This window comes from Pogona vitticeps, chromosome 1 (assembly GCF_051106095.1).
Source record: "Pogona vitticeps strain Pit_001003342236 chromosome 1, PviZW2.1, whole genome shotgun sequence".
NCBI lineage: Eukaryota > Metazoa > Chordata > Lepidosauria > Squamata > Agamidae > Pogona > Pogona vitticeps.
This window is the reverse complement of record NC_135783.1, coordinates 68,708,197-68,734,524: the sequence shown is the minus strand read 5'-3', so window position 1 is coordinate 68,734,524 and position 26,328 is coordinate 68,708,197. Positions and strand designations below refer to the sequence as shown.

The 26,328-nt window shown below is 42.5% G+C and overlaps 1 protein-coding gene across 2 annotated transcripts in view; it reads left to right on the top strand.

Annotated features, from left to right (window-relative positions):
- The first annotated feature begins 6,584 nt into the window (after positions 1–6,584).
- Positions 6,585–26,328, top strand: part of LOC110087397 (solute carrier family 22 member 2) — a 37,953-nt gene continuing 18,209 nt past the window's right edge. For both annotated transcript variants that reach the window (XM_072994640.2, XM_020809071.3), the window contains exons 1-5: positions 6,585–9,115; positions 20,361–20,464; positions 21,214–21,368; positions 23,147–23,315; positions 25,544–25,658. In XM_072994640.2, coding sequence (XP_072850741.1) covers positions 8,714–9,115; positions 20,361–20,464; positions 21,214–21,368; positions 23,147–23,315; positions 25,544–25,658 — 945 coding nt within the window. In that variant the 5' untranslated portion in view covers positions 6,585–8,713. The remainder of the gene's footprint in view (positions 9,116–20,360; positions 20,465–21,213; positions 21,369–23,146; positions 23,316–25,543; positions 25,659–26,328) is intronic.

The following is a 26,328-nucleotide window of genomic DNA, read 5'->3' as shown; positions in this document are numbered from 1 at the left end:
TCATCTCGAGGTCCTTGATATCTAGAGGAACGCCTCCTCCCACCTAGATCTACTCAAATCACTCGCTCTAGTCAGGAGGAGCTGCTGAGGGGCCTAACGCCGAGGGAGGACTAAAAAGAAAGAACAAGAAACTGCGCCTTCTCAGCAATGGCCCCTCACCTTTGGAATAGTCTCCCCTCCGAGATCTGCCTGGCCCCCTCGCTGGGTATTTTAAAGAGCCAACTGAAGACCTAGCTATTTAGGCAGGCCTTCTCTCCTGTCACCGCATGATTTCTATTTTCCCATTTTGAATGATATTGTATTTGTTGTTAAACTGTTTGATATATTAGAATGTTTTTAGTCTTTTTTATTGTAAGCTGCCCAGAGTAGACTTTGTCTAAATGGGCGGGATATAAATTTAATAAATAAATGAAAATTCTTGGGAGGAAAATGATGACAAAACTAGACAGCATCTTAAAAAGCAGAAGCATCACCTTGCCAACAAAAGTCTGCATAGTCAAAGCTATGGTTTTTCCAGTAGCGATGTATGGAAGTGAGAGCTGGACCAGAAAGAAAGCTGACCGCCGAAGAATTGATGCTTTTGAACTGTGGTGCTGGAGGAGGCTCTTATTTATTTATTTATTTATTTTTGGACTTATATACTGCCCCATAGTGCTACAAGCACTCTCCGGGCGGTTTACAATTTCATTATACAGGCTACACATTGCCCCCCCAGCAAGCTGGGTACTCATTTTACCGACCTCGGAAGGATGGAAGGCTGAGTCAACCTTGAGCCGGCTACCTGGGATTTGAACCCTAGGTCGTGAGCACAGTTTTAGCTGCAGTACAGCGTTTTAACCACTGCGCCACGAGGCTCTCTTGAGAGTCCCTGGACTGCAAGGAGAACAAACCTATCAATTCTAAAGGAAATCAACCCTGAGGGCTCACTGGAAGGACAGATCCTGAAGCTGAGGCACCAATACTTTGCCCATCTCATGAGAAGAAAAGACTCCCTGAAAAAGACCCTGATGTTGGGAAAGTGTGAAGGGAAGAGGAGAAGGGGACGACAGAGGACGAGATGGTTGGACAGTAGCACCGAACCTACCAACATGAATTTGAACAAACTATGGGAAGCAGTGGAAGGCAGGAGGGCCTGGCTTCCAAAAGAAAATGGCTGTTTGGCCATTTTCTTAAGGTTTTTCTTCCTAACATTTTGCCAGTCTCTGTGGCCGGCATCTTCAGACGACAGAGCACAGACAGAGTTCTGACTCCTGTCCTCTGAATATGCCGGCCACAGAGACTGGCAAAACGTTAGGAAGAAAAACCTTAAGAACACGGCCAAACAGCCCGGAAAACCCACAACAACCATGGTATGTTTTTATTTATTATATTCAGTGTTACTGGAGTAAAATACTGTGTTTGTTTTTCTATCAGCTGAACTTCCCACTTCCCTTCTTCACTTGTAGAAATATATTTTCTCAGAAAGGACCCACTGATGTATCTTGCATAGCTAACAATATGCTAACATCTTTATACTATACAATATTTTTTCATTCAGCCCCAGAATTAAACTGCAATTTCAGCAAGGTTCCCTCTAAGCTGCGTGCATGTGTGGCTCTGCCTCCCCACGCTGGAGTCACGTGCGTACACAGTGATGAAGTTGCGCATGAGAGGTGGGAAAATTAATGGGTACGTTGATTCCCAGAATTCTACACCTACCATAGTTGGGTGGGAGGTTTCTGTAAACTGTAGTTCAATACATCTGGATGGTCCCAGATGAGACTGGAGAGAGACTAGAACTGGAGATGCCCTGATGTAGGTCCACAGTTACAGCATCTGAGCAGCAGGGGAGCTGAAGAAATGGGGCATCTCCCCATACACTGCTGCAGCTCAAGAAGTTTAAGAACCCATGGAAAGAGGAGCAATGCTACTTCCTCTACCATTACTTGCCCCCTTCAAGCATCTCCTGCTCCCTGTTATTTGTAAAACAATACCATTACCAAATGCTTTGGTTTCCCCTTTTTACAAAAACAGCAGAAGTTTCTCTTTTGTACTGGTTCTGTTTGGAAGATAATTTGAAATTATATTTCAATCTGGTTGCAGTGTTTTAAATATGGTCTAGAAAGGCACAGAGTTGCATTCACAAGTACTCCAGAGCCTTTTGTTTTAAACAGTCTGTTAAATCTATTTTTTGAGTGGTGAGAAGAAAAGCATCAGCTACAGTGAATGTTATTGCTGCCCTCCTCTCAAGGATGAACAGGAATTAGATGGACAAATATTGGATATTTCTAGAGGTCTAGCAAGAAATCTATTCTGCACTACACTGGAATCTACACTATTCTGGAATGTTGTCTTTTGTTCCCAATTCTTCCAAAATAAAACATCTTCCCTTCTCCATAAACACTACAGATTAAAGATAATTCTTACCAGATTTGTTCCTCTGTTGCAATGGAACACAATGTGAGAAGAATAGTTAGGGTTTTTGTCTTCTGGACAAGGAGTGTTACTGTTGAAAGTGATATAAATCTCATTTGTTGCCATTTTCAGCTTGGGAGGTCCAGTAATGTGACCAATGTCCTAGATTTTAAAATCTCAATCCTCTTCCCTTCACACTTTCCCAACATCCTGATCTTTTCCAGGGAGTCTTCTCTTCTCATGAGATGAGAAGTATTGGAGCCTCAGCTTTAAAATATATGGAAAAGACCAGGATGTTGGGAAAGTGTGAAGGGAGGAGGAGAAGGGGACGATAGAGGACGAGATGGTTGGACAATGTCACCGAACCTACCAACATGAATTTGAGCACACTCTAGGAGGCAGTGGAAGGCAGGAGGGCCTGGCATGCTCTGGTCCATGGGGTCATGATGAGTCAGAAACGACTTAATGACTAAACAACAACAACCATTAGTGCACAACAGGACTTCTGTGAGTTCGAGTTAAATGGTAGTGTGGTATACATTTGGCAAAGTATGGATTCTGCATGACCTTCAGATCTAGGGCTTATCCAGTACAGTCAATCTGTGTAAACGTTTAGAGCTACTACTTCTTAGCTCCACCCAAGCTTCCTGTTCCTACCTGGAAGCTTTCTTTCTAAACAGGAAGTTAGGTGGAGCTAGGACTAGCTAAGCCTCAAAGCCTCCCTATAGAAGCCTTTCTCCCAGATGAGCTGTATTTAGTTACATAAAAACATAAGAGCCCTACTGGATCAGGCCAAAGGCCTTCCTGTATATCACAGTGGCTCCACCAGATGCCTCTGGGAGCACATGAGACAGCTAGATAACTGTCTCCTGATACCCCTCCCCTGCATCTGGCATTTCAAGGTACCTTCCTTTTAAGCCTGGAGATTATACATCCCCATCATAGCTTCTACCCTGCAATGGATTTTTCTTCCAGGAATCTGTCCAGTCCCCCTTTAAAGGCATCTAGGCCCCACCTCTTGTGGCAAGGACTTCCACAGACTAAGAACACACTGTGTAAGGAAATATTTTCTTTTGTCTGTTCTCAGTTGTCTGTATGCCTGTCCCAGAGTGGAAAATTATGGATTTTGAAGTCCAAAAAACTGCCTTCTTTAATGATAGTATAACTAAACAAGAAGATTTTGGCCAATAGGTACTCTACAGATATGGAGACCACTTCTACTTATTAATAAAACCTGCAGATCCATTAAGGCAGGGGTCATCAACCCCCAGTCCGTGGCCCAGTGCCGGTCCCCGGGCTTACCAGAACTGGGCCGCGGAGACAAGTCTCCGCCCCCCCGCCTCCCCCGCGGGGTGTGTCGAACTGGCTGAGGGGTGTGTTTCCATCCTAATGGGTCCCCCAGCGCTTCTTCGCTGCAGGGAAGCTGTTGTGGGCAGCCCGCCCAGGAAGCTCCAACGACTGGTCACTGTGCTCCGCGCCACCCCACCCAGGGCGAGCGGCTGATCCTGCTGCTTCCTGCCCGGCTGCGGCCGCCTCTTCCCGGGCGGGAAAGGTGGGCTGGGCCGGGCTGCAAGGGGCGCTGCTCCTCCTCTGTGGAAGAGGATCCAGGAGGGCGGCTTCCTCTCCGCTGCTGCCCCCGAGTGGGGCTGGCCTTCTGGAGCCTCCATCGGAGCCTCACTCCTGCCCTTGCAGCAGCGGCTCCATTGCTCCTGGCTGCCCTGCCCGGGAGCCCTCGCCTCCTCCTTCTCCAGCAGGGGAAACATCCCCTGCCACTGGAGCCCGGCTTGCCTCGCTGATTGAAAGTGCTCAGCAGGGAGGGAGGGGGTCGCGCTGGCCTTAGCTCCAATACGCAGCATGGATGGCCCCCTCCCTCTCTGCTGAGCACCTTCCATCGGCTGCCCACCCTCCCTTGCTCTCTGTCCCTCTTCTTCACTTAGCCGGGAAAGAGAAGAGCAGAGGAGCCGGCTGGAGAGGACAGCGGGCCGCCGCCGCCGCTGTCCTTGCTGCTCTTCTCTTTCCCGGCTAAGTGAAGAAGAGGGACAGAGAGCAAGGGAGGGTGGGCAGCCCTGGGCAAGGCTGGTCCCAGCTGAGGGTTGCCTTTGCCTGGAGATGGCGGGATGGCGGCCAATCCTCGCCCAGGGCTGCCCACCTGCCTGGCTGCACTCGCCATTCAGCAAGGACTCATCACGCTGCATGAGAGGGAATGGAGGTGGCTGGGAAGCCATTTCCTCCAGTGCAGCAGGACCGCCCGGACAGCCTCCTTGTCCCGCTTTCTCAGCCTTTCCTGCGTCTTGCCGGTGTACCCCCCGCCCTCCTCCCTGTCTCCTGGTCTCAGTTCCCTCAGTCCCCGCCAGCTGCACATTGTCCCACCAAAACCGCCACCCCGAGGGAGAGAGCTCTTGCCACCTCTTCCCCTCAGGGCGGCCGCTTTGTCCTCGTCTGCCCTGTCAGGGCTCAATCTCTCTCTCTCTTTGGCCGTGTTTGTGGGTGGGGCAAAAGCCGGTGAAGCCTAAATGCATACATAGGAAGCCTTCAGGGGGTGGCTGCATATTTTCGAGGCGAGGAAGGCGGGCAGGGTGGGTGCTGGCTGAGCTCTTCCCTCTCAAACCCTTTTCCTGTTCACCATCCCCTCCTGGAAAGCTCCCTTTCTCCAGGGAGAGGTAGGAAGGAAGGATATTACAGCCTCCGCCCCCCGCCCCCACCTCCACCAACACCCCCGAAAAACCAGTCTAAATGTGCGTCCATCAGGAACTGCATGTTTGCAGTGCAGTCGTACCAGGGGAAGGCTACTATTTCCACCACCCCCGCGGATGGACCCAGCAGTTGGAGACAGAGCCCAGTGGGGAGGCCATTTGAATTTCCCGGGCTCTTACGTTCCGCCGCTGGGCCCGTCAAAGCTGCTTACTTTCCAGGCAGTGGTGGAAGTGTGGGAGGCCTGCCGGAGGCCTCCCAGCAGCAGCTATGGAAGTCCACGAGGTTGAGGAGGCTTTGGACTGATAAAATGCTGCTTTTTCCTTTTTAAAAACTCTTCTGGGTGGGTTTGGACTGGGGGTTATTTTTCTGTGCTTTTTTGTTTTGTTTTTGGATTTGTGGTGGTTTTTTTCTTAGTCCCAGCATGGGACTTGCTCTGTTTATTTTTATTTTATTTATTTTGTGTATTTTTTTTTGAAATGCTGGAACGGATTAATCCTGTTCCCATGCATTTCAATGGGAAATGGTGCTTAATGCATAACATACTACAGTACTGCATAACAATTACCCCCACGCACGGACGCCCCCATTCACAGATGCTGGTGGCGGCAGCCCACCGCCCCCCCCACCCTACCGGTCCTTGGAAGAGTGGTCTTCAAGAAAACCGGTCCCTAGTATTAAAAAGGTTGGGGATCACTGTATTAAGGTGTCTAACAGGCAGAACTCCTATAATGGAGAAGTATGGGATTTATAGTAAAAAAAAAAAACCAAAACATCCATAGCCCGGCATAATACCAACAGAATAATTTAGAGACAAAGTGCCAAAGTTAAAACTTTTTACATCTGTGTTGCTAGGCAAGAGGACTTGGGCCAATATGTTATTTATCTATTCATCATTTATCCGTTCTCTTCAACCTCTAAACACAAATATAAAAACAAATTAATTGTAACAATCAAATATTTAAAAAATGTTAAGGCAGCACCTTCTTAAATTAAACACTTATTTTTACAGCCACCCAGATTACCTATAAAAGGCTTCTCTAAATAAATTATTTTTTGCCTATGGATGGCCTGGTCTTAACTGGAGGGCTGGTGAATAACTGAAGTATTGATGCATAGGAAGGTTTTTAAGTATTCAACATATTTTTCAGTGAGATTTGTGTGAATCATTAAAAGCCCATCTTCACTCCATTAGACTATGGCTACATTTTATGCTGTGTCACCATGTGCAGCTATGATCCAAAGTTGTAAAGATACAAACAGCACCAACTAAATATACATTAACCAGCCATGAACTTCCTTGTAAGTCAATACTTCGGTTATCCATTAACCTTTTGCTTACATTTTGGTAGTTACCTATTTGAAAAGTTGGTCTTGGAAAAGAAGGCACTTGGAATCAGGCCACTGATTTTTCATTAATGTCTGAGGGGACTTGAAGATTCCTGGTTATTACCTCCATTTTGTCCATCTGTCGCAGAAGCAGAATAAAAGGAAAGAACCATGTTTTGTAGCAGGATGGTCAACCTCAGTGGGTCAGAGAGGCCAATTTTCTGTCCCTGGGATCCTCCAGGTTGTCAAAATTGTGGAAAAAAATGGGAGGCCAGAGAACTGGAAATGGGCCCAGTTTCTGCAAAATGACTATAGTGTGTATGTATGAAACACTGCAGGGAGTTTCTGTGGCCTCTTCAAAAGGCTTCTTCTGGTGAGGTGGTGGTTTTTTGTTTTGTATGGGTTTTTTAAAGTTCGGTTCTGCTGTGAAAAGCTGTTTTGGAGAGAGTGGAGAGCCTGACAGGGCTAGGAGCCATTTAAACACAGCCTTGAAGGAGCCAGTGTGGCCCAGGGCTTCGCTTTGTCCATTCCTTTCTCTCTAGGCTATGCTTGTCTCTGAGCAGTCCCATGGGATGGCAACATGCAAAAGAAGGTGAGGGGCAATGTTTCCACCTACCTGCCATTTGTGGCGTGAGACTTTTATTTGGAAGAGCAAGTCCCGCAGAACACTGTGCAATGTGCCTGCTGGCAGAAGGAGGGGGGGTGCCCATTTTGGCTCTCCACCCCTCCATCTCGCGCTCCCTGAAAATCTGTGCCACATGGTTTGCGGACTGTGCAGAACAGTATGGTGATTTGAGCAATGGGAAGGAGAAATGGCTAAATAGTACATTCTCCCTTTCTGCTGGGTCAAAAACCCTTCATGTACAGAAGAGCAAGGATGCTTTTAAAACATCTTTCATTAACATGTTTTGATTTAACTTAATTCACCTGTTTATACCGGTTGTCCTCCCTTACCTTAAATAGCTGAGACAAGGCAAGGCAGGTAAAGATAAAGGTTCCCCTTGACAATTTGTCCAGTTGTGTCCGACTCTAGGGGGTGGTGCTCATCCCCGTTTCCAAGCCATAGAGCCAGCTTTTGTCTGAAGACGATCTTCCGTGGTCACATGGCCAGCGCGACTTAGACATGGAACGCTGTTATCTTCCCTATTTATCTACTCGCGTTCGCATGCTTTCGAACTGCTAGGTTGGCGGGAGCTGGGACAAGCGACGGGTGCTCACTCCATCACGTGGATTCGATCTTACAGCTGTAGATCTATAGTCCTTACAGCACAGAGGCTTCTGAGTCTTTCAAATAAACGAAACCAGTTCAGCAGAAGCTTTAGCATTCTCTCCCCCCCGCCCCCCGCTGACAGAACAGTATAATGTAGACCGGCTGTGGTGTCTGTGACAGAGACGATGGGTTGTTGTGATGTGGGACAGAACTGAGGGTGAATCTGGGCATGTCACTGAGGCAAACCTAAGCCAGCCCCACAGCAGAGGTATCCATGAGTATGCCTCTGAAGCTGACCACTCTCTATCCCATACATAGGGGATGTATAGCAAAATTTATCCAGTAGGGAAATTGTGTGCCTCCCACCATGACAGTGAGTAGCCCAGCTTCCAGAAACAGGGATGCAGCGCCCCAAGAGATATACCTCACGCCCTCAAGAGTCTCTCTAATATGTAGCCTTACCCCCCCCCACTCTCTTTTATTCTCTCCCCGTCACATTGGTGGGCATTTCCAAACCTCAGAGAAACATCTTTTTAAAACAACAATGCTCACATTTTTCCCCAGGATCTTTTCACCCATCTATTATTAGTCGCAGGCGGAGGCAGCACGTGAAGAAACATCCCACAGAGCCCTCAACAGAGATAAGACACAATCTGTTTATGTCAAAACAGTTCCAGTGTCCAAGGATGGACATATTTACGCAGGGAGAGGGAGGCAGTTGTTTGCCTCATTAAAACTGTGTTGTCCCAAACTGACCTTTTTGAAAGCATTTATAACCTTTACCTTACATTTGCATGTCTGTTCCTAGAGTCCCAAATGCTGTACCAGCTGTCATCAGAAACAAATCAGTGAAAAAGTAGTCATTTGTGACAGTTTAGCAATCAGCCTGACTTATTTCAGTCATCAAGGATAGCCTTTTGAGCCCTGAATTGGACTGGCCTTTCCCCAATGAAACCTGTATAAAAGTTGCAATAAGTGACTTAATAATTTGTAAAGTAACTCGTTGGCTTTCAGTCAAATGCCTTGCTATTTAAGCTTATTTAGAGAACAATTAAGCACTGAGTGGTGAACAGCCGTCTTAGCCCCAAAATGCCAGACTTGGATCACATTTTAGAGCACATCGGGGAATTTGATTTTTTCCAGAAAAGAGTCTTTTTCTTCATCTGCTTGCTTTCTGTTGTCTTTGCCCCAATCTATGTCGGGGTTGTTTTCCTAGGTTTTATACCGAAGCACCGTTGTTTGAGTCCTGGAGTTGCTGAAATAAGCAGCAGATGTGGCTGGACTCTGGAAGAAGAGTTGAATCACACTGTCCCAGAAGGAGATCCTTTCATCCAGCAATGCAGGAGATACAATGTGGACTGGAACACAACTGAAGTGAATTGTACAAATCCATTGGAATCCTTCAGCAGTTACAAGAATGGCACCATCTCTCTCATCCCCTGCCAAGACGGCTGGCTTTACGATTCTTCCATACAGTCCATTGTGAGTGAGGTAAGGACAAGCAGGTGTCTTTCCTATATTTTACCTTAATATCCAGTGAACAGCTTAAACCAGAACAGGAAAGAAGGGTGTGGGTTGTCATTCTAGTACAACAGCACTGTTCAATATTATATACAAGTTGTTTTGACTCCCACTTTTAGAAAGAGAAAACAGGAAAGAGGCATAGTAAATACAACAAAAAGCCAGACAGAAACCAGTCTTAGAGCCTGCTTTTTACTGATGAAAATGGATGCATTTTGGAGAAGATACTTCCCTCCTGATGAATACAAAAAAAACAAATACAAAGCCAGTAATAAGGTTAGTTAGCAATAAACTTTGTAAGTCTAAGACAGGGAATCTCTTTTAGCGCAAGGGTCCAATTAAACTGCAGTCAAGGTCTTGGAAGGCATATGCCAAGGATGAATTGGGACCAAAAGGCTGACACCAAAAATGTCATAATAAGTTATCTACTCATTTGTTTGCTCGTTTTAAAATATTGTCAACCCACCTTTCTCCTTAAAAAGGACCCAAGGCGGCATATATCACAAACAAGACAGCAGTCCAAAGAGGATGCAACCATAAAACTCAGAGCCTTCTTCACTTTGGGCATCCCCTGGAGTTGGAGCTTTATTTTATTGTATCCATTTATTTAATATTATTTAAATTATTTATATGCCACCTTTCTCCCCATAAGGGACCCAAGGCTCTGTAAAGCTTTGCTTAAAGATAAAGATTTACTTAATGGAGCTACTAGATTTCCATCACCTTAAATAAAAATAATGCAAAATGGAACAGCTTTCCCAGATTAAACAGTAATTTCCATGAGTTAACAATAGGCCCCTTTAAAAACCTGCCCTGGTCAATCACAATCATAGTAAATAAGGACTTGATTTTCCAGAATCATTTGAGCATAATAAGGGTAACAGCAGTCTTCAAAATTAAACTGGAAGGAACTCCTTGGAGGAAAGTCCAATTGATATGTAAATCACTTGGTGATTGCTGGTGGAGTAGCAGCTACTGCAGCTTTCTGTCTTGCTTTCTTTCTTGCTTGCTTGCTTTCTTATTATCAAGCTCTAAAGACAAATTCCAGTTCCTGAAGCAGGCACCTCTGGATTACAATGTCAGTCTTCCAGATTACAATGTCAATCTTTCTAATCATATATTTAAAAATATGGAACTCATTTTTTGCCTGAATATCAATTGGTGACTCTTTCCTGTGGCCGGTAGATATGTGATTTCCATGGCTCCCAAGCACTTGTGCTGGCAGAAAGGGAAGAAAGCTATAGCCCTTTCTGTGGCTGGTTGAATAAGCAGGTGTTGCAGCCCTCTTGTCTTGATATCTTGGAAGACACAATTCATAAATAGTGTTAAATATAGATGGGGTCAAAAAGGGGGATTAGGGATACCACAAATAAACCAAATTATTAAATTTATGCAAATCGACAAGACTTGCAAGAATCCTGATTGGGTGGAAATGGAAGATGAAATGAAAATGGACATAGTAAATAAGTATATTTATACCACTAAAATAATTAGAAAAGGAGAACAGATACAGAACCCATTCATTTCCGAAACATTAAGGATATGGTGAAAACATAGTAAAACTTTGGCCCTGCCAATATCCCCTTTATGTCCCGTTTTGGATCACCCGAAGTTTAAGTATCAAGAGAAATATGCACAATTTAAGGAGTGGAAACAAATAGGAATACTGTATATAGAATTACTGACTTATTTGATTCAGTGGAACCAAACACTATTAGGCAAATAGAAGATAAAATAAAGCAAATAAAAACCAATTGGCTACAAATAAAACAAATAAAAAGTTTCACTATTCACTCATGACAAAAAACTGGCTCTCTAAGAATATTAGCTGAATTTGAACAATATTGTATCCAAAAAGATAAAAATAAAAAGAGAGGTCTAACCTTACTAATATATAAAAGTATTATTGAAAAAGAATATGGAAAAGGCGGAGGACCTAAAACACTGTGGGAAACAAATTTAAATATTAATATACCCGACGAAGTCTGGACAGGAATATGGAATAAAAACCCATATAAATGTATATCAGCATATGTGAAAGAAATGGTTCTGAAGGTAGTGCATTGGTGGCATTTATATCCTACAAATTTACATAGAATTAATAAAGATATATCAGATAAATGTTGGAGGAACTGTGGACAAAAAGGAACTTTGGAACATATGTGGATTTCTTGCCCCAAAATAGAAGCATTTTGGCATGAGGTAATTAGATGGATAGAGACGCTGGCCAATCAAAAAATAGATATGAATGAAACATTATTGTTATTTTCATTATTTACAGGGGGAAATGAGAAACTTGAAAATAAAGAATTAGTTGCAAATCTTATAGGCACCACAAGATCTGAGATCGCTGGAAATTGGAAAAACACTCAAGATCTCTCATTACAAGCATTTACAAATAAGATATGGCATACAATGTTGATGGAAAAATGACTAATAAAGTTAAACTATATAGAGGAAAAATAAGGCACAGTCAATTCACTGAAAATTGGAAGCCTTTATTAAAATATGCCAATAAAATATGCCAATAAATGTGCCAATAAAATTGAGACACGTGGTTTGGAAAACAATTCGGAGCATTTAAATTGTTGGTCGATATTTCTTTTAAGATGAAACGGGGAATGGCGTAAATGTGATTTTGAGACTTGTGGGGAATAGCAATTGGTCAACGGTTAAATTATATAACAAGTAAGATCACAGTTTACTTTGTTAAGCTATGTATTTATTACTTGTAACATGATGGGTTGTCTTTTCTTTAGAAATAAAATTTAAATTTAAAAAAATCTTGGAAGACAGGAACTGCAGTTCTCAATCATTCTAGGCCTCCAGCTGATGTCAGAAACTGAATGTGCTTCTCTGGTGTTCTCTAGTCTTAGGGTAGCTCTAAAAGTCTGGTATCTTTGGTGCAATCTATTTTATCTCGAAAATGAGGAATCCTTCTGTTCATATGAGAGACATTTCTTCTCCCACAAGAAGGATCCAGACAGCTCTTCAGATCACTCCAATTTCTTCTTCTTCTGATTACTGACATCGCCACTCCTTTCCTTGTCTTTTGTCGTGACCGTCATTCTATGCACTGTAGTGATTTGCTTGTTTGTTGGCTCATTCGTTCATTCAACTTCTGCACAACTCATCTGGCTACCAAGGCCACTCTGAGGGGTTCCCAACACAATAAAACATACAACACTTTAAAAGGCACTAAATACAATAGCTATAAGAAAAACCAAAATCAAACATATCAGTCCACATACACAGAAAACAACATCAAAATAACTAAAACTAATTTGAAAAGACAAGGTGGCAGAACAGATAATATAAGTGCTGAAAAACTGCTCTGTTATGATGATATGATCTTTGGGAAAGCCTTTCTAAACAGCCATGTTTTGAAAGATGGTTTGACTTTCTTTTCTTTTTGCTTAATTTAGGAAGTGGCATAGTGCTACAGCAGTACATCATCCTTATATCTGAAATAGCAATTAGAGAGGAAAACAGAGGAGAGGGTTTCTCTACTGTTCTTTCTACTGTCATAACCCACTGCATATGTCACAGGGTTGTCATCAAAGAGAGTGCTACTCACAGCTCTATGTGGGAGTGAATTAAGCAACCACACAAACTGCAGAACAGGATAATCAGGAGCAATTCCAATTCCACCAAATAAACTGCAGCCTTAGTGCTGTGCCAGAAAGGGACAGAACAGCTTGCAAAAGGGGCAGGATGCACCACTCTTACTTAAAACATATGTGGTTGCTGGAAAATAGGGCACCAAAAGTGAACCAAATAGTAAGGTATATACTCATCTGATTGCCCCCTCTGATCCAGAGAACCTTCTGAGCAAGTAAAAAGTTATGCCCCAATGCTGGAGGTTTTCAAGAAAAGTTTGGACAGCCATCTGTCCGGGATGGTATGAGGTCTCCTGCCTTGGGCAGGGGGTTGGACTAGAAGACCTCCAAGGTACTTTCCAATCTATGGCGATTCTATGAAAATTAAGTAGAAGTCCTATTCAGGCCTTGCCATTCAACATGACCAAAGCAGGTTATTAGGGGAGTGCATAACCCTGTGTCCCCTGTCAAAACTCATGCAGTAAAGCAGCTAGGCTGTCAGACAAGGACTTGGGAGATCCAGCTTGCTGTCTCCACATTGAGACAGTCAATTCTCTTAGGCTGACCTATCTCATAGGTTCTCATGAGGATAAAAGTGAAGAAAACAGAGCCAGGTATTCTCTCTTGACCTCATTTGAGGAAGGAGAACAATAAAAATGCAGAAGATAAACAAGTAGGAAGTAGATATAATGTGTGTGAGAGCCAGTGTCATCTAGACTAGGAATCAGGAGACCAGGGTTCAAACCTCTGCTTGGCCATAGAAACATATGGCGGGGGAGTGGTACTGGTAAAGGCATTCCTTCAATATTTCACATGCCTTGAAAAACCCCCTTAGGTCATTCTTAAGTTGGGTGCAACTTAACAACACATAACACACACTTTGCGCAGGTTTAATGCTTCCAATCTGACACCGTAAACAGGAATTCAACATGGGAGAAATACTACAGAGGTCCGTTTTGTACATATATAGAAATACTGAAAAAGCAAATGCAAATAATTTCTATTTACTTTCTTTACACTCCTTTTTAAAATAATTTTATTTTATTTTTTACATAAAGGGTGACATAGGAACATGGGGGTTAGGGTTTGTGAGGGAAAGGGATTTGTGAGGGAAAGGGAAAATCATAGCATACTAATATCCAATCTATACCTATTGCCATATCAAATCCAAAATCATTCTATTTACTCTTTTCTGCCTTGTGTATAAGGTTCTCATTTCACTATATATATTCAGCTACTACCTGTTGATTCAGTCCATTTATAAAATAAGTCCCATCTTTCTGTTGCCCTTTGCAGGGATTGGTCCTTCATAACTTCCGATAAGATGTCCATTTCGACAACTTCCCGTATCTTTTCCATAAGATCTTCTTGTTCCGGCACCGTCATACTTTTCCAATTTCTAACATACATAATTCTGGCTGCTGTAATAATATATATAACTATATGTTCCTTTGACTTATCTATGTTATAGATAGATAGATACTTTCTTTACACTCCTGAAGAATGTAAGAGGTAGCTTTAGAGAGCAAAGTGTAGGGGAAGAGAAAAGTAATATTGGATTCTGTAAGTTGATGATTGTTTAGTTCCTTACCGTAGCTTCTGCACATTGCTTATCAGCTACTTCTTCATGTAGGGCAGAGATTTTCATCCTCATGCCAGCTTTTAGATAATCATTTTGCACATTTGTTAAGCAAGGCCAGTTGGGTATCTCAAGTGCATATTTCTCAGAATTGTGGGACATATTTTAAAGAACATAAGCATTCCAGTTGGGGCTGCTCAGGCGAATGGAGGGTGGCTGACTGCTGGCCTAAATTGACTGTGATGGTTTTTAAAACTAACCAAACTCTGTGCCCAGGAGAATATTTATGATGATGAATGGTCAAATTGTCTTTCAGGGAAACTTGTACCTCACTAGAAGTTCCTTCACAGTAAGGATCTGTCATATGCCTTAGAGGAAATTCAGTGTTTCATGGACCACAGTCTGAAAAACATTTGTATAAGATGACAGAGGCACAGATGCAAACAATTAAGAGCTGTACCATTCAAAAAGATGCGGGCAACAGCAAGGTTTAGACATCTGCTTTGTGTATCCAGTGCATGAGAGGAATCATACGACTGCATGCCTAAATAACTGGCCTCAGATGTATACCTAGTGTCTACCTCCCCAACACTACCCCCCAAACTCACCCTCCATATACATGGCATTCAGAACATGTTAAAGATTGTTCTGCGTATACAGTATACCCAGTTGTACCAAGGTATATATGCATATAGAATTCTTCCAGTGAATGGGAAACAAGATTTTTCTTTTATCTGTTTCCAATAATCTCACCTGACTTAAACTAATATAACTGATTCTTGCATCAATGGCTAACTTTTCTTTTTCCAGAGTGAGGAAAATTTTCCAAGACATTGTGATGGATAACACCCTCCTCCAAATGAACTGCTGCCCTTTTTAATATGTTATGGTCATTAGCTTTACAGGTACTTAACAGCTTGAGCCCAATTAGTGAGAACAGAAAAACAAGATCAGTCTCAAATAACTCAACAGAACAAAAACAAAAACAACATTGAAAGGTCATTTTTGTACCTGTTATACACAAACATTTATTTAAGTATAGTGCTAAACCAAAAATCCCCTTATGAGAAATTCTGATCATGTTCTTGCAATTTATAGAAAAGAAATACTCTTTGGAAAGAATTGCAAGGTAGGAAACATTTTGGAGAAATTGTCTTAGGTGAGGTTCAGGAACCTCCATCTTCTCATACTTAGGTGGTTGACAGGTGGTTTTTCTTTCATTGTGGCAAGCATGGGAAGCTGCAGAATGATGAGAAGCTGTGTAATACAAAGAAAGAAAGAAAAAGAACTACGTCTTTGGCCACCTTTGTAGTGTTATGTAAGCTGAAAAAGATATGAAGTGTGCTGATTTTATAACACTCCATAGTGCTCTCTAGGCAATTTACAATTTTAATTATGCAGGTTACACATTGCCCTCCATCCAGCAAGTTGGGCACTCAATTTACCAACCTCAGAAGGATGGAAGGCTGAGTTAACCTCAAAGCAGCTACCTGAACCATAGGTTGAACTCACATCATGAGTAGAATCTTCACTGCAATACTGCAGTATAACCACTGCACCACAAAACTTCTTATGTAACCAAGAACAATTCGAAGGGGCCCTAAGACAAACTAAATTGCCACAAAAGGTCATGCACACTTTCCAATTCTTCAGAACTCTTCATTAAGCTAGTTTATAAAAATAACATTAAGGACAGCATAAGAACCAGAATCATCACCACCATCATCTCAATGATAGGGTAGAGAGATCTACTGAGGAAAGAAGATTCATACCAGTGAGTATGTTGTTGGCAGCATTACCGTAAGCCACACTGTGACCTTCCAGATGTTGTACTGTAAATCAAATCTAGCAAGCACAGCCAATGGTGAGGGCTAGGAACTGGAGCACCACAAGTTCCCTAAGCAGACACAGGGTTCATGAGCATTGTATTCTTGCCTATCACTAAGCCTCTTCAGCCTGCCTACATGTAGGCTCAATAGACGCCAACACACTGGCATCTTAGAATTATTTTGAGTGGCAAAATTACAGAGTCCAAGTAACCACTTATCAAGTGCTTTTAACTCTATCAGTTTCTGCTAGATATTGATGATTTATTTAGCTTTAACCTCACTTAACAACAGAGTACCCAATGGAACTATGTCACAATCAGTATATAAATATGCCGTCATATCACATCCTGTCTGGACACAATCAGAGAACTTGGCTTATATTGCAGAAGGTCTATTTGAACGGAACAAAGTAGAACTACAGTAATGTGAAAAAGAAAGTACACTCTCTTTGATTTTTATGGTTTTATATATCAAGACATAATAAAAATCCCCGGGTAGGTGGGACTCCTTAGCCTTGGAAGGCAGCCCATCTAGGAGAAGGAAAACTCCGATTTCAAACCTCCACTGCCTTGTGGCTATATCCACTGATGGAAAAGGCTTCAGGAATAAACCTCGAGGCAAAATCCGGAGCCGGAGTCCTGGAGGCAGTTCGTGTCGTTCTGACAACTCCTACGACATTGCTGGAACCAGTTGTATTGGCTCTTGCCTTTCCATTGGACTATTTCAGTGATGTGGAGAGGGGGAATTTGCTGCTTGGGTAGCAGCCTATCCTCCATAGTGTTTTACCCAAGCTTCGTGCTCTGGAGACGACACTCCAGCTTTGCATACAGGGTCAAAGTCCTCCATACAGAGCACATCACTATAGTCTCTAGAGACTGAAGGATGCCTATGAATACAAATTAATTGGTCCTTAGCAGGTCTGAAAATTAGGTAAATACAACCTCAGATTAACAACAACACATGACATATTACAACGTGTCATGACTTATTTTACAAAAATCAAGACAAAATGGAGAAGCCATGTGTGAAAAAGTAAGTATACCTTATGATTCAGTAGCTTGTAGAACCACCTTTAGAAACATTAACTTGAAGTAATCATTTTCTATTGGCAAATAGAAGGGGAAAATATGGAGGCAGCGACAGATTTTACTTTCCTGGGCTCCATGATCACTGCAGATGGTGACAGCAGCCACAAAATTAAAAGATGCCTGCTTCTTGGGAGGAAAGCGATGACAAAGGCAACATCTTACAAGGCAGAGACATCACCTTGCTGACAAAGGTCCGCATAGTCAAAGCTATGGTTTTTCCAGTAGTGATGTATGGAAGTGAGAGCTGGACCATAAAGAAGGCTGAGCGCCGAAAAATTGATGCTTTTGAATTGTGGTGCTGGAGGAAACTCTTCAGAGTCCCCTGGACTGCAAAGAGAACAAACCTATCCATTCTGAAGGAAATCAAGCCTGTGTCATCACTGGAAGGACAGATCCTGAAGCTGAGGCTCCAGTACTTTGGCTATCTCATGAGAAGAGAAGACTTCCTGGAAAAGACTCTGATATTGGGAAAATGTGAAGGCAAGAGAGAAGGGGATGACAGAGGATGAGATGGTTGGACAGCATCATCAAAGCTACCAACATGAATGTGACCCAACTCCGGGAGACAGTGGAAGGCAGGAGGGCCTGGTGTGCTCTGGTCCATGGAGTCACGAAGAGTCGGACATGACTTAATGACTAAACAACAAACAACAAATCATTTTCTGTGTGATTTTATCAATCTCTCACATCATTGTGAAGGAATTTTGTCCCATTTTTCTTTAGAACATTGCTTCAGTCCATTTTAGTTTGCGGGCATTTATTTATCTATAGTAGTTCGAAAGCATGTAAAAATGCGAGTAGATAAATAGGTACCACTTCACGGGGAAGGTAACGGCGTTCCATGTCTAGTTGTGCTGGCCACATGACCACAGAAACGGCTTACGGACAAATGCTGGCTCCATGGCTTGGAAACAGGGATAAGCACCTCCCCCTAGAGTCAGACATGACTGGACAAAATTGTCAAGGGGAATCTTTACCTATACCTATTTATACACAGTTCTCTTAAGGTCCCATCACAGCAATTCAGTTAGATTGAGGTCTGCACTTTGACTGGGACATTGCAACACCTTGATTACTTTCTTTTTCAGCCATTCTGCTGTAGATTTGCTGGTATGCTTGCAATCATTGGCTTCTTGCATTATCCAAGCTTTGAGCCAAGTTTCAGCTGTCAGACAGATGGCCTCATATTTGACTCTAAAATACTTTGGTATACAGAGGAGTTCATGGTCAACTAAATGACTGCAAAGTGCTCAGGTCCTGTGGCTGCAAAACAAGCCCAAATCATCACCACTCCAAAGCAAAGCAAAGCAAAGCAAAGCAAAGCAAAGCAAAGCAAAGCAAAGCAAAGTGTGCTGCTTATATACTCCCCCACAGCACTTAAAACATTCTCTGGGTGTTAAGTCCAGGTCCAGTCCAAGGGTCACGATAACTCCAGGAAATACCAAGGCAAGTTGCAGGTAAAGACAACAGTTATTTCTTGCACTGTTTCATCATGGGAGCCTGCCTTATATGGGGAGTCCATGTCTTTACATTTCTCTCAGATGAAGTCCTTAGCTAGGATCCTTCAGTAATTACATATTGGTTCTCAGCTGAGCCCTTAACTGAATCACTCCATTAATTATGCAGGATACACTTTGCTCCCCCCCCCCCCCCGTGAGCTGGGTACTCATTTTACCAAACTCGGAAGGACAGAAGGCTGGGATAGTCGACTACCTAGGATTGAACCCTGGGTCATGAGTCCAGTTTTGGCTGTAGTACAGCAGTTTAACCACTGTGCCTGAGGCTCGTATCCACCACTGCACTTGACAGTTGATATGAGGTGTTTGTGCTGATTTGCTTTGTTTGGTTTTAGCCAAATGTGACACTGTGCATTATGGCCAAACATCTCTATTTTGGTCTCATCTGTTCAAATGACATTGTTCCAGATAGCTTATGCTTTGTCCAGAAACAATTTTGCAAACCTAAGCCATGCTGATATGTTCTTTTTTTAAGAGAGAAGAGGTTTTCTCCTGATAACCCTTCCAAACAAACCATACTTGTCCAGTCTTTTTCTATTTGCAGTGCCATGAACTTGCCGAGACCTGTAGAATCTGAGGTGTAACTCTTGGAGTTTTTTTACAGTTTCTCTGAGCATTGCATAGTCTAACCTTGGGGTGAATTCACTTGGATGTCCACTCCTGGGAAGACTGGCAACTGTACTGAATGTTTTCCATTTGTGAATAATCTTCCTCACTGTAGAATGATGGGCTTTAAATTGTTTGGAAATGGCCTTATAATCCTTCCCAGATTGGTGGACTTCTCTATGATCATTGCTGATGTGTTTCCTCCTCGGCATTGTGTTAACACACACCTGAATGCTCCAGACCAACAAATTGCTAAAACTTCAGCTTTTATAGAGGTGGTCACATTTGCTGACCAGGGCATTTGGTTAGCAGCACCTGGCTGCTACTTAGCCTTTTAATTCCTAAGGAAGGAGTAAGGGTGCACTGAGTTTTTCACACATGGCTTCTCCATTTTGTCTTGATTTTTGTAAAATAAATAATGACATAGTGTAGTATGTCATGTATTGTTGTTCATCTGAGGTTGTATTTGCTTAATTTTCAGACCTGCTAAGGGCCAGATGATTTTTATTATGTCCTGGTACATAAAACCATAGAATTCAAAGATGATATACTGTACTTCCTTTTTCACATGACTGTACATAAAGGCCGTAAGGTCGATAAGCATCCATGTCATGATGGCTTAGACCAGGCTTGTCCAACCTTGGCCCTCCAGATGTTCTTGGACTTCAACTCCCAGAAGCCTTCACCACCACCTCTGCTGGCCAGGATTTCTGGGAGTTGAAGTCCAAGAACATCTGGAGGGCCAAGGTTGGACAAGCCTGGCTTAGACCCTTAGTTCACATTGCTTCTCATTAGTCAGTGTGTGAAAATGACTGTTTCTATTGCCTCTAAAACCTCTTTTGCATGAAAGCTGTGTATATACAGCAGGTTGCTCCATTTATATTATTTATTACACCAGCAGACTTTAGGGTTATTGTAGCTTTCTTTGTAATTTCTGCATATCCATGTTCTAGTGACAAATCTCTTTTATTATATTTTTCCTGATTGTGTCCCACAGTTTAACTTGGTGTGTGAAAACTCCTGGAAGCTGGATGTGTTTCAAGCATGCGTGAATGCTGGTTTTTTCATCGGGTCAATATATGTTGGATACATAGCAGACAGGTAGGTAGAGATTCAATAATTTTGAAAAGAAAAACTAATGAATTAGCCAAGTTGGCCCTGCCTCTCCCACGTTAGCCATGCCTCTAGGGAGCCAATCTGAAAAGTTTCCCTGAGTCCCTTAGATGTGCCATTGCTGTTGCAATTTTTATCAGATTAATTTGAAATGAGTGACAGTTATAGACCTCATTGTACAATGAGTTGCCTTACCTTGGTACTTCTGGAGTGGAAGAATCAACCAACAGGATGCTGCTATTGTTCAGGAAACACCTGAATGTATTCACGTTCCTCACATTCCTTCTGGCAACTTCAATAGTAATGCACTGTATGCTCCTGAACATGTACCATGTAAATTTTGATGCTAGCTGCCCCATGTGTTCTTGATGTTGCCTGTTACTGGGCAAAAGCTATCTGGTATATTTATTAATTGTATTGTCATGCTTCTGATGCAAGCAAAGACCTCATCAAACAGTACATCAATCACAGACCTGAAAAACTGAAAGGGGCTTCAGGAGTAATGAAGTCCAGCCCCCACCAATATGTGATGAACACCAAGTTCATCACATATTCATCTGCACATAGTCCTTATTCAGAGAATAAAAAGAATCCAAGGTTTGTGAAATAATTTTTATGCCATTTACATTCTATTTCTCCCTCCCTCCCTCCCCACCCCCACTTGTAGCTGCATCTGCTTATCTATTTTAAAGCCTTTTCTACATTCTTTCCTGTGCTTGTCATTCATCTTAATCCAGGTTTGGGCGAAAAACAAGTGTCCTAGTTACCACCATGGTAATGTCCATCTCAGGAGTCCTTGTGGCTGTAGCACCAAACTACTTATCCGCCGTCATATTTCGCTTCATACAAGGACTGATCAGCAAGGGCAGTTGGACAGCAGGCTACATCCTAAGTAAGTCTGATGCTTTCTCTGAGAGTAGTATTGATTACAGATTGGCGGGGGGGGGGGGAGATTTGCCCCATCAGTGAAGCAAAGCAGTGAAGGCTACAGAAGACAATAGTTCCCTTACAAAATAGCTGTGTGCAGCCTGTCCTGCTGTTAAGCATAGTGAGGCAGGTGCCCCAAATAGAAAATTTTAGGTGTCATGAAAAAGGTATTAGTTATTTAATTTGTGTCTTTTCCATTTTACTCTCTTTCCATCTTGCACCAAGATGATGGGTGCAATGGACATATTTGGGTGGTGAGTGGGTAATGTTTACTGCCTTGCCACAGGCTGCAAAATATGCTTGGCTGAGCCCAGAACTGTGGTTTGTATGGTGGAAGCACCCTTATATATTTTTTCTTATTTCTGTCCAGTTACTGTTTCTGGTCAAATGGATTTTGGCAGGCTTTCAAAGTATTTCAAAAACTTGAAGAACCTGCTGGCAGAAATTAAAAGGAGATAGAAGCTACCAGCAAATTATCTTTCCTAAGTGTAACAAGATGGCAGGTGATGTTTTAAGTAAGTCTCACAGGCTAGCCACATATGTCGGGATGAAATAGTAAAAGAGAGATACTTGGATTTAAGCAAACCTAGTATTTTTGAATTACACTCCCTAGAATTTTACAGGATTCTGGGTGATATAGTCTACAAAGGTAACTTTTCCAAGGTGTGCACTTGATTATGGCCCCAAAGGTACCTGTAAGAACCTTATTTTTATAAGGATGATCATTATGATACTTCTGAAAAACCTACAGTCTTCCTCTACTGGAAGGATGGGACACCTGTGGAATGTTTTTCACCTACAGCTCTCATCAGGCCAAGCCAGCATAGGAATTCTTGTGAGCTGCAGAGCAAAATTAACTGGATGGTCACTGTTCCCCATCCTTACCCCAACAGATCTGAGCTACACACAGAGAGATGCACAGACACAAAAGAGTGTTTCATTTCATTTGAAAGCAGATCTTCCATGTTTCATTTCTTCCATTCTTGAAGCAACTGTGTTCCCTGTAATCACTTGCGTTTTTTGCACAGTTAGCATCTTTTTAAAAACTAAGGCAGAGATGAAGTTGCATTTACAGTGGGGGCTCTACTTAAGAACTTAATCCGTATTGGAAGGTGGTTCTCAAGTTGAAAAGTTCTTATGTTGAATCTGCATTTCCCATAGGAATGCATTGAAAACCATTTAATCCGTATCTGCTCTTTTCTGTCCATAGAAACTACAGTGGAACCTCTACTTAAGAACTTAATCCGTTTTGGAATGGTGTTCTTAAGTTGAAATGTTCTTAAGTTGAAGCAAAATTTCCCATAGGAATGGACTGAAAACCAATTAATCCGTTCTGGCTGTTTTTTTGTTATGTAGAGGTGCGTTCGTACATTAACCAAAGCTGGTTAATAGGTACTCTACCACTATGGGGAGATTTTTTTTTTAAACCTAAGATGACCTAAGGTTAAAAAAAGAGCAGGAAAGGTTTTTTTTCCTGTTCTTATCTTGGATTTCTGTTCTCAAGTAGAAGCAAAATTTAGCAAATGGAGCTGTTCTTAAGTTGGATTGTTCTTAAGTAGGGACATTCTTAAGTAGAGACCCCACTGTAATCTCCAACTCCCTTTGGTTATTGCCAGTGGCAAAAGTTCATGGGAACAATAGTCCAAAACTAATTGGAAGTTTCCCTGCCCAGCTCTAAGGAATGATCCAGTGCATGTGGGGTATGAAGTTGTTAAAACAGAGACCAACTCATTTACTTTCTAGTCACAGAAATCGTGGGTGCACGCTACAGGAGGACGGTGGCCATCCTCTATCAAGCAGCATTTGGCATTGGGCTCCTCCTCCTTGATGCATTAGCTTATGCAATTCCCCACTGGCGATGGCTTCAGCTTGCTGTCACTCTGCCAACTTTCCTTCTTATGCTCTATTACTGGTAAGATGGTTGTCATCACTGTCTTTCAGTGTTTTATTTCTCTGCCAAAAGTCCGCATCCCACTTGCTCTAATTGCAACAGATGGAGCTGTGAGGGGCTGGGCCTATGCAGCTTAGAAGGATGGCCTTGATCCTCAGTAGTTTAGGAATATCACCTCTTCCCTCTCCCTTTTCTTTCCCCCTGTAGGTGAATGGTTCTGAGATACATTTAAAAAAAAAAAAAGGCAAATCCTTCACTCTGCTCCTACCAAGACTGCTGCTTAGTGGCAGGGCTTCTTTCTAGGCAATGGGAGTGAGTGGCAGGCTCAGGGATGGCCATGGTATTAGGCAGAGTGAGGTACTTGCCTTTAGCAACAGATGCTGGAGAGCAACAGTAAAGTTAGTTAGGCATCCTTCAGTCTCAAAAGACTATGGTAACGTGCTCTGAATGGAGGAAAGTATTGCAAGACAAAACTGCGTGTGAGCCATGCAGCAGCAACCTGTGCAGCTTCCCTTAAGCTAACCTCCTTTCAGGAAGAGAAGGGCCTGCTGCCTTCCTGAAATAAGATTCAGAAACACTTGAATTGGTGGGTGGAGGTTGTTGCATTGTTCTTTGAATTGAAGGAGCAAAGCATCTCAGGTCAACATTCAGTATGTTTCTGTGAATGGGTCTCTGACAGAAAGGGAGAGGCCTAATGGAGTTTTTCTCCTTGCAATTTCTTTCGTTAGGGAGGCTTGGTATACAGTCTCACAGTTTGATCCATACTCAGAAGGCATCGTGCTGATAACATTTCTACCAAAATGCTATTGCACTGCTATTTTGATAATTAGGGATTGACTTGCCTACTATGCTAACAATTCAGGTTGAGGACCAAATTGCCATTCAGTGTATAAAATGATTATTTACCAAAAGACTTGACTAATCAAAGCAATAAGTAGTATCTACAGTGGACCCTCTACTTAAGGAATTAATCCGTATTGAAATGGTGGCTGCAAGTCGAAAAGTCTGTAAGTCGAATCTCCATTGACCTACAATGCACTGAAAACCGATTAATCCCATAACCAGTGGGTTTTATTCTATTTTTATTCCATTTTGGTTTTTTTCTGGTCTGTAAGTCGATTCTCTGGCTGCAAGTCGAATCTAAATTTTGCAGCCAGAGAAGTCTGTAACTCGAAAAGTCTGTAAGTTGAGCCGTCTGTAAGTCGCGGGTCCACTGTACACACACACCTAACCTGAAAATTAGAAATCCTGGCATGAAATGAGAAAGGCAGTCCTTTTTTATGGGATGTGGGATTTACATGGCAAATATGTTCCAGTGGAGAACAGCTGCCACTTTCAATATGGCAGGTTAAATGGCATTTGCTTGTCAACACTGAAGGGCAGCATTTGCACTTAGAGTACTTCTGGTGTATGTTTGGGCCATCAAGCTTGAGCATTTCAGTAAGTCCTACAGTTTTAGAGAGATGAATTAAATCTCTAAGGGATCTGAACAGACAATAGAGATGTTTTATTTCAGAGTGTTAGGAGCACCTGGCCAAGGAGGTAGGGTTGCCAGTTCAAATCCCCACTGTGTCTCCCAGTACAAGAGCCAGGTGAGATCACCTAAAATGTGTGCGGCTGATAGGTTTGTGTGCCTGGCCACTTGTATGAACTTGGGCAGACTGCACAGCCCCAAAATGCCATGAGAAGGCAGGACTGATAAATCACTTCTGAATATATTCGTAAAGGCTTTCATGGCCAGGATCTAATGGTTGTTGTGGGTTTTTCGGGCTCTTTGGCCGTGTTCTGAAGGTTGTTCTTCCTAACGTTTCGCCAATCTCTGTGGCCGGCATCTTCAGAGGACAGCACTCCCAAGCAAACTACACCAGAGCACAGAGTGCTGTCCACTGAAGATGCCGGCCACCAGAGACTGGCAAAACAGCAGGAAGAACAACCTTCAGAACACAGCCAAAGAACCCGAGAAACCCACAACAACCACTTCTGAATACTTTATACCTTAAAACCTTTCAGAGGGCTGCCATAAGTTAGAGTTGACTTGATGGCACATAATTAATTAATTAAACAGATAATAATTGTTTATAAATGTTTGTTGAAATGTAGCGAATCTAACATTTAAGAGTTTCTAGACAAGTGGAAGAGAGAACGTGATTGTCCCATTCAATGTGATGAATGAAACAGGCTCACATGGATTGATCTTCTAGAATATGACACTTTACAGTGTTGCTGACTTCATCTGATTTTCTCTGTAGGTGCCTTCCAGAGTCTCCCAGATGGCTAATCACTCAAGGACAGAATGGAAAAGCTATGGAAATTGTGAATTATATTGCTAAAACTAACGGGAAAGTTTTACCTGCTCATTTTGAGGTGAATTTTAAATGTAGCATACATCAGGGAATAGCTTCCTTGTTGGCTGCTGGTAAAGCCGCATTTAATCATGCTCAGAAGTATACTTATTATTTTATTTTATTTCAAAAATGTATATACCACCCGACTTAGTGACATGCTTTGGGCAGTTAAGTGTAGGGAGCCCACATATGTTGAGGGACTTGAACAAGCCCTACTTTATCTTTCTAATCACAAAAGATTTAAACTGTCTGAAAAGGGGAAGGCGGCTGCACCCAGACTAGTCTGTCCATATGAGCCAAACTCCATGGGAGGTGGGGCTGGTTCATATAGAAAGCCCTCTTGACTACAGTAGCCTGTCTGTCTATCAGTAGAACACCCTTTTTCTCTGTGGCAAGAAGCACTCACTGAAATATCTAGGCCCCAAGCTATTTAGGTCTTTAAACATTGCTATCAATGCCTTTCCATGGTATCACTCTACAAATACTTGGGAGTTTGTCTTCCAGAGAAGGGGCAGGATCTGTTCTCAATCCTAGAGTGCAGGACAAATAGTTTGGGGCCTAGATATTTCAGTGAGTGCTTATTGGCACACAGAAAAAGGGTGTTCTAGTGGATAAAGTGTCAAACTAGAACTCAGGAGGTCTTGGGGTTCCTTTAGACATGAACCCCACAAGTTTTAGAACATTACCTG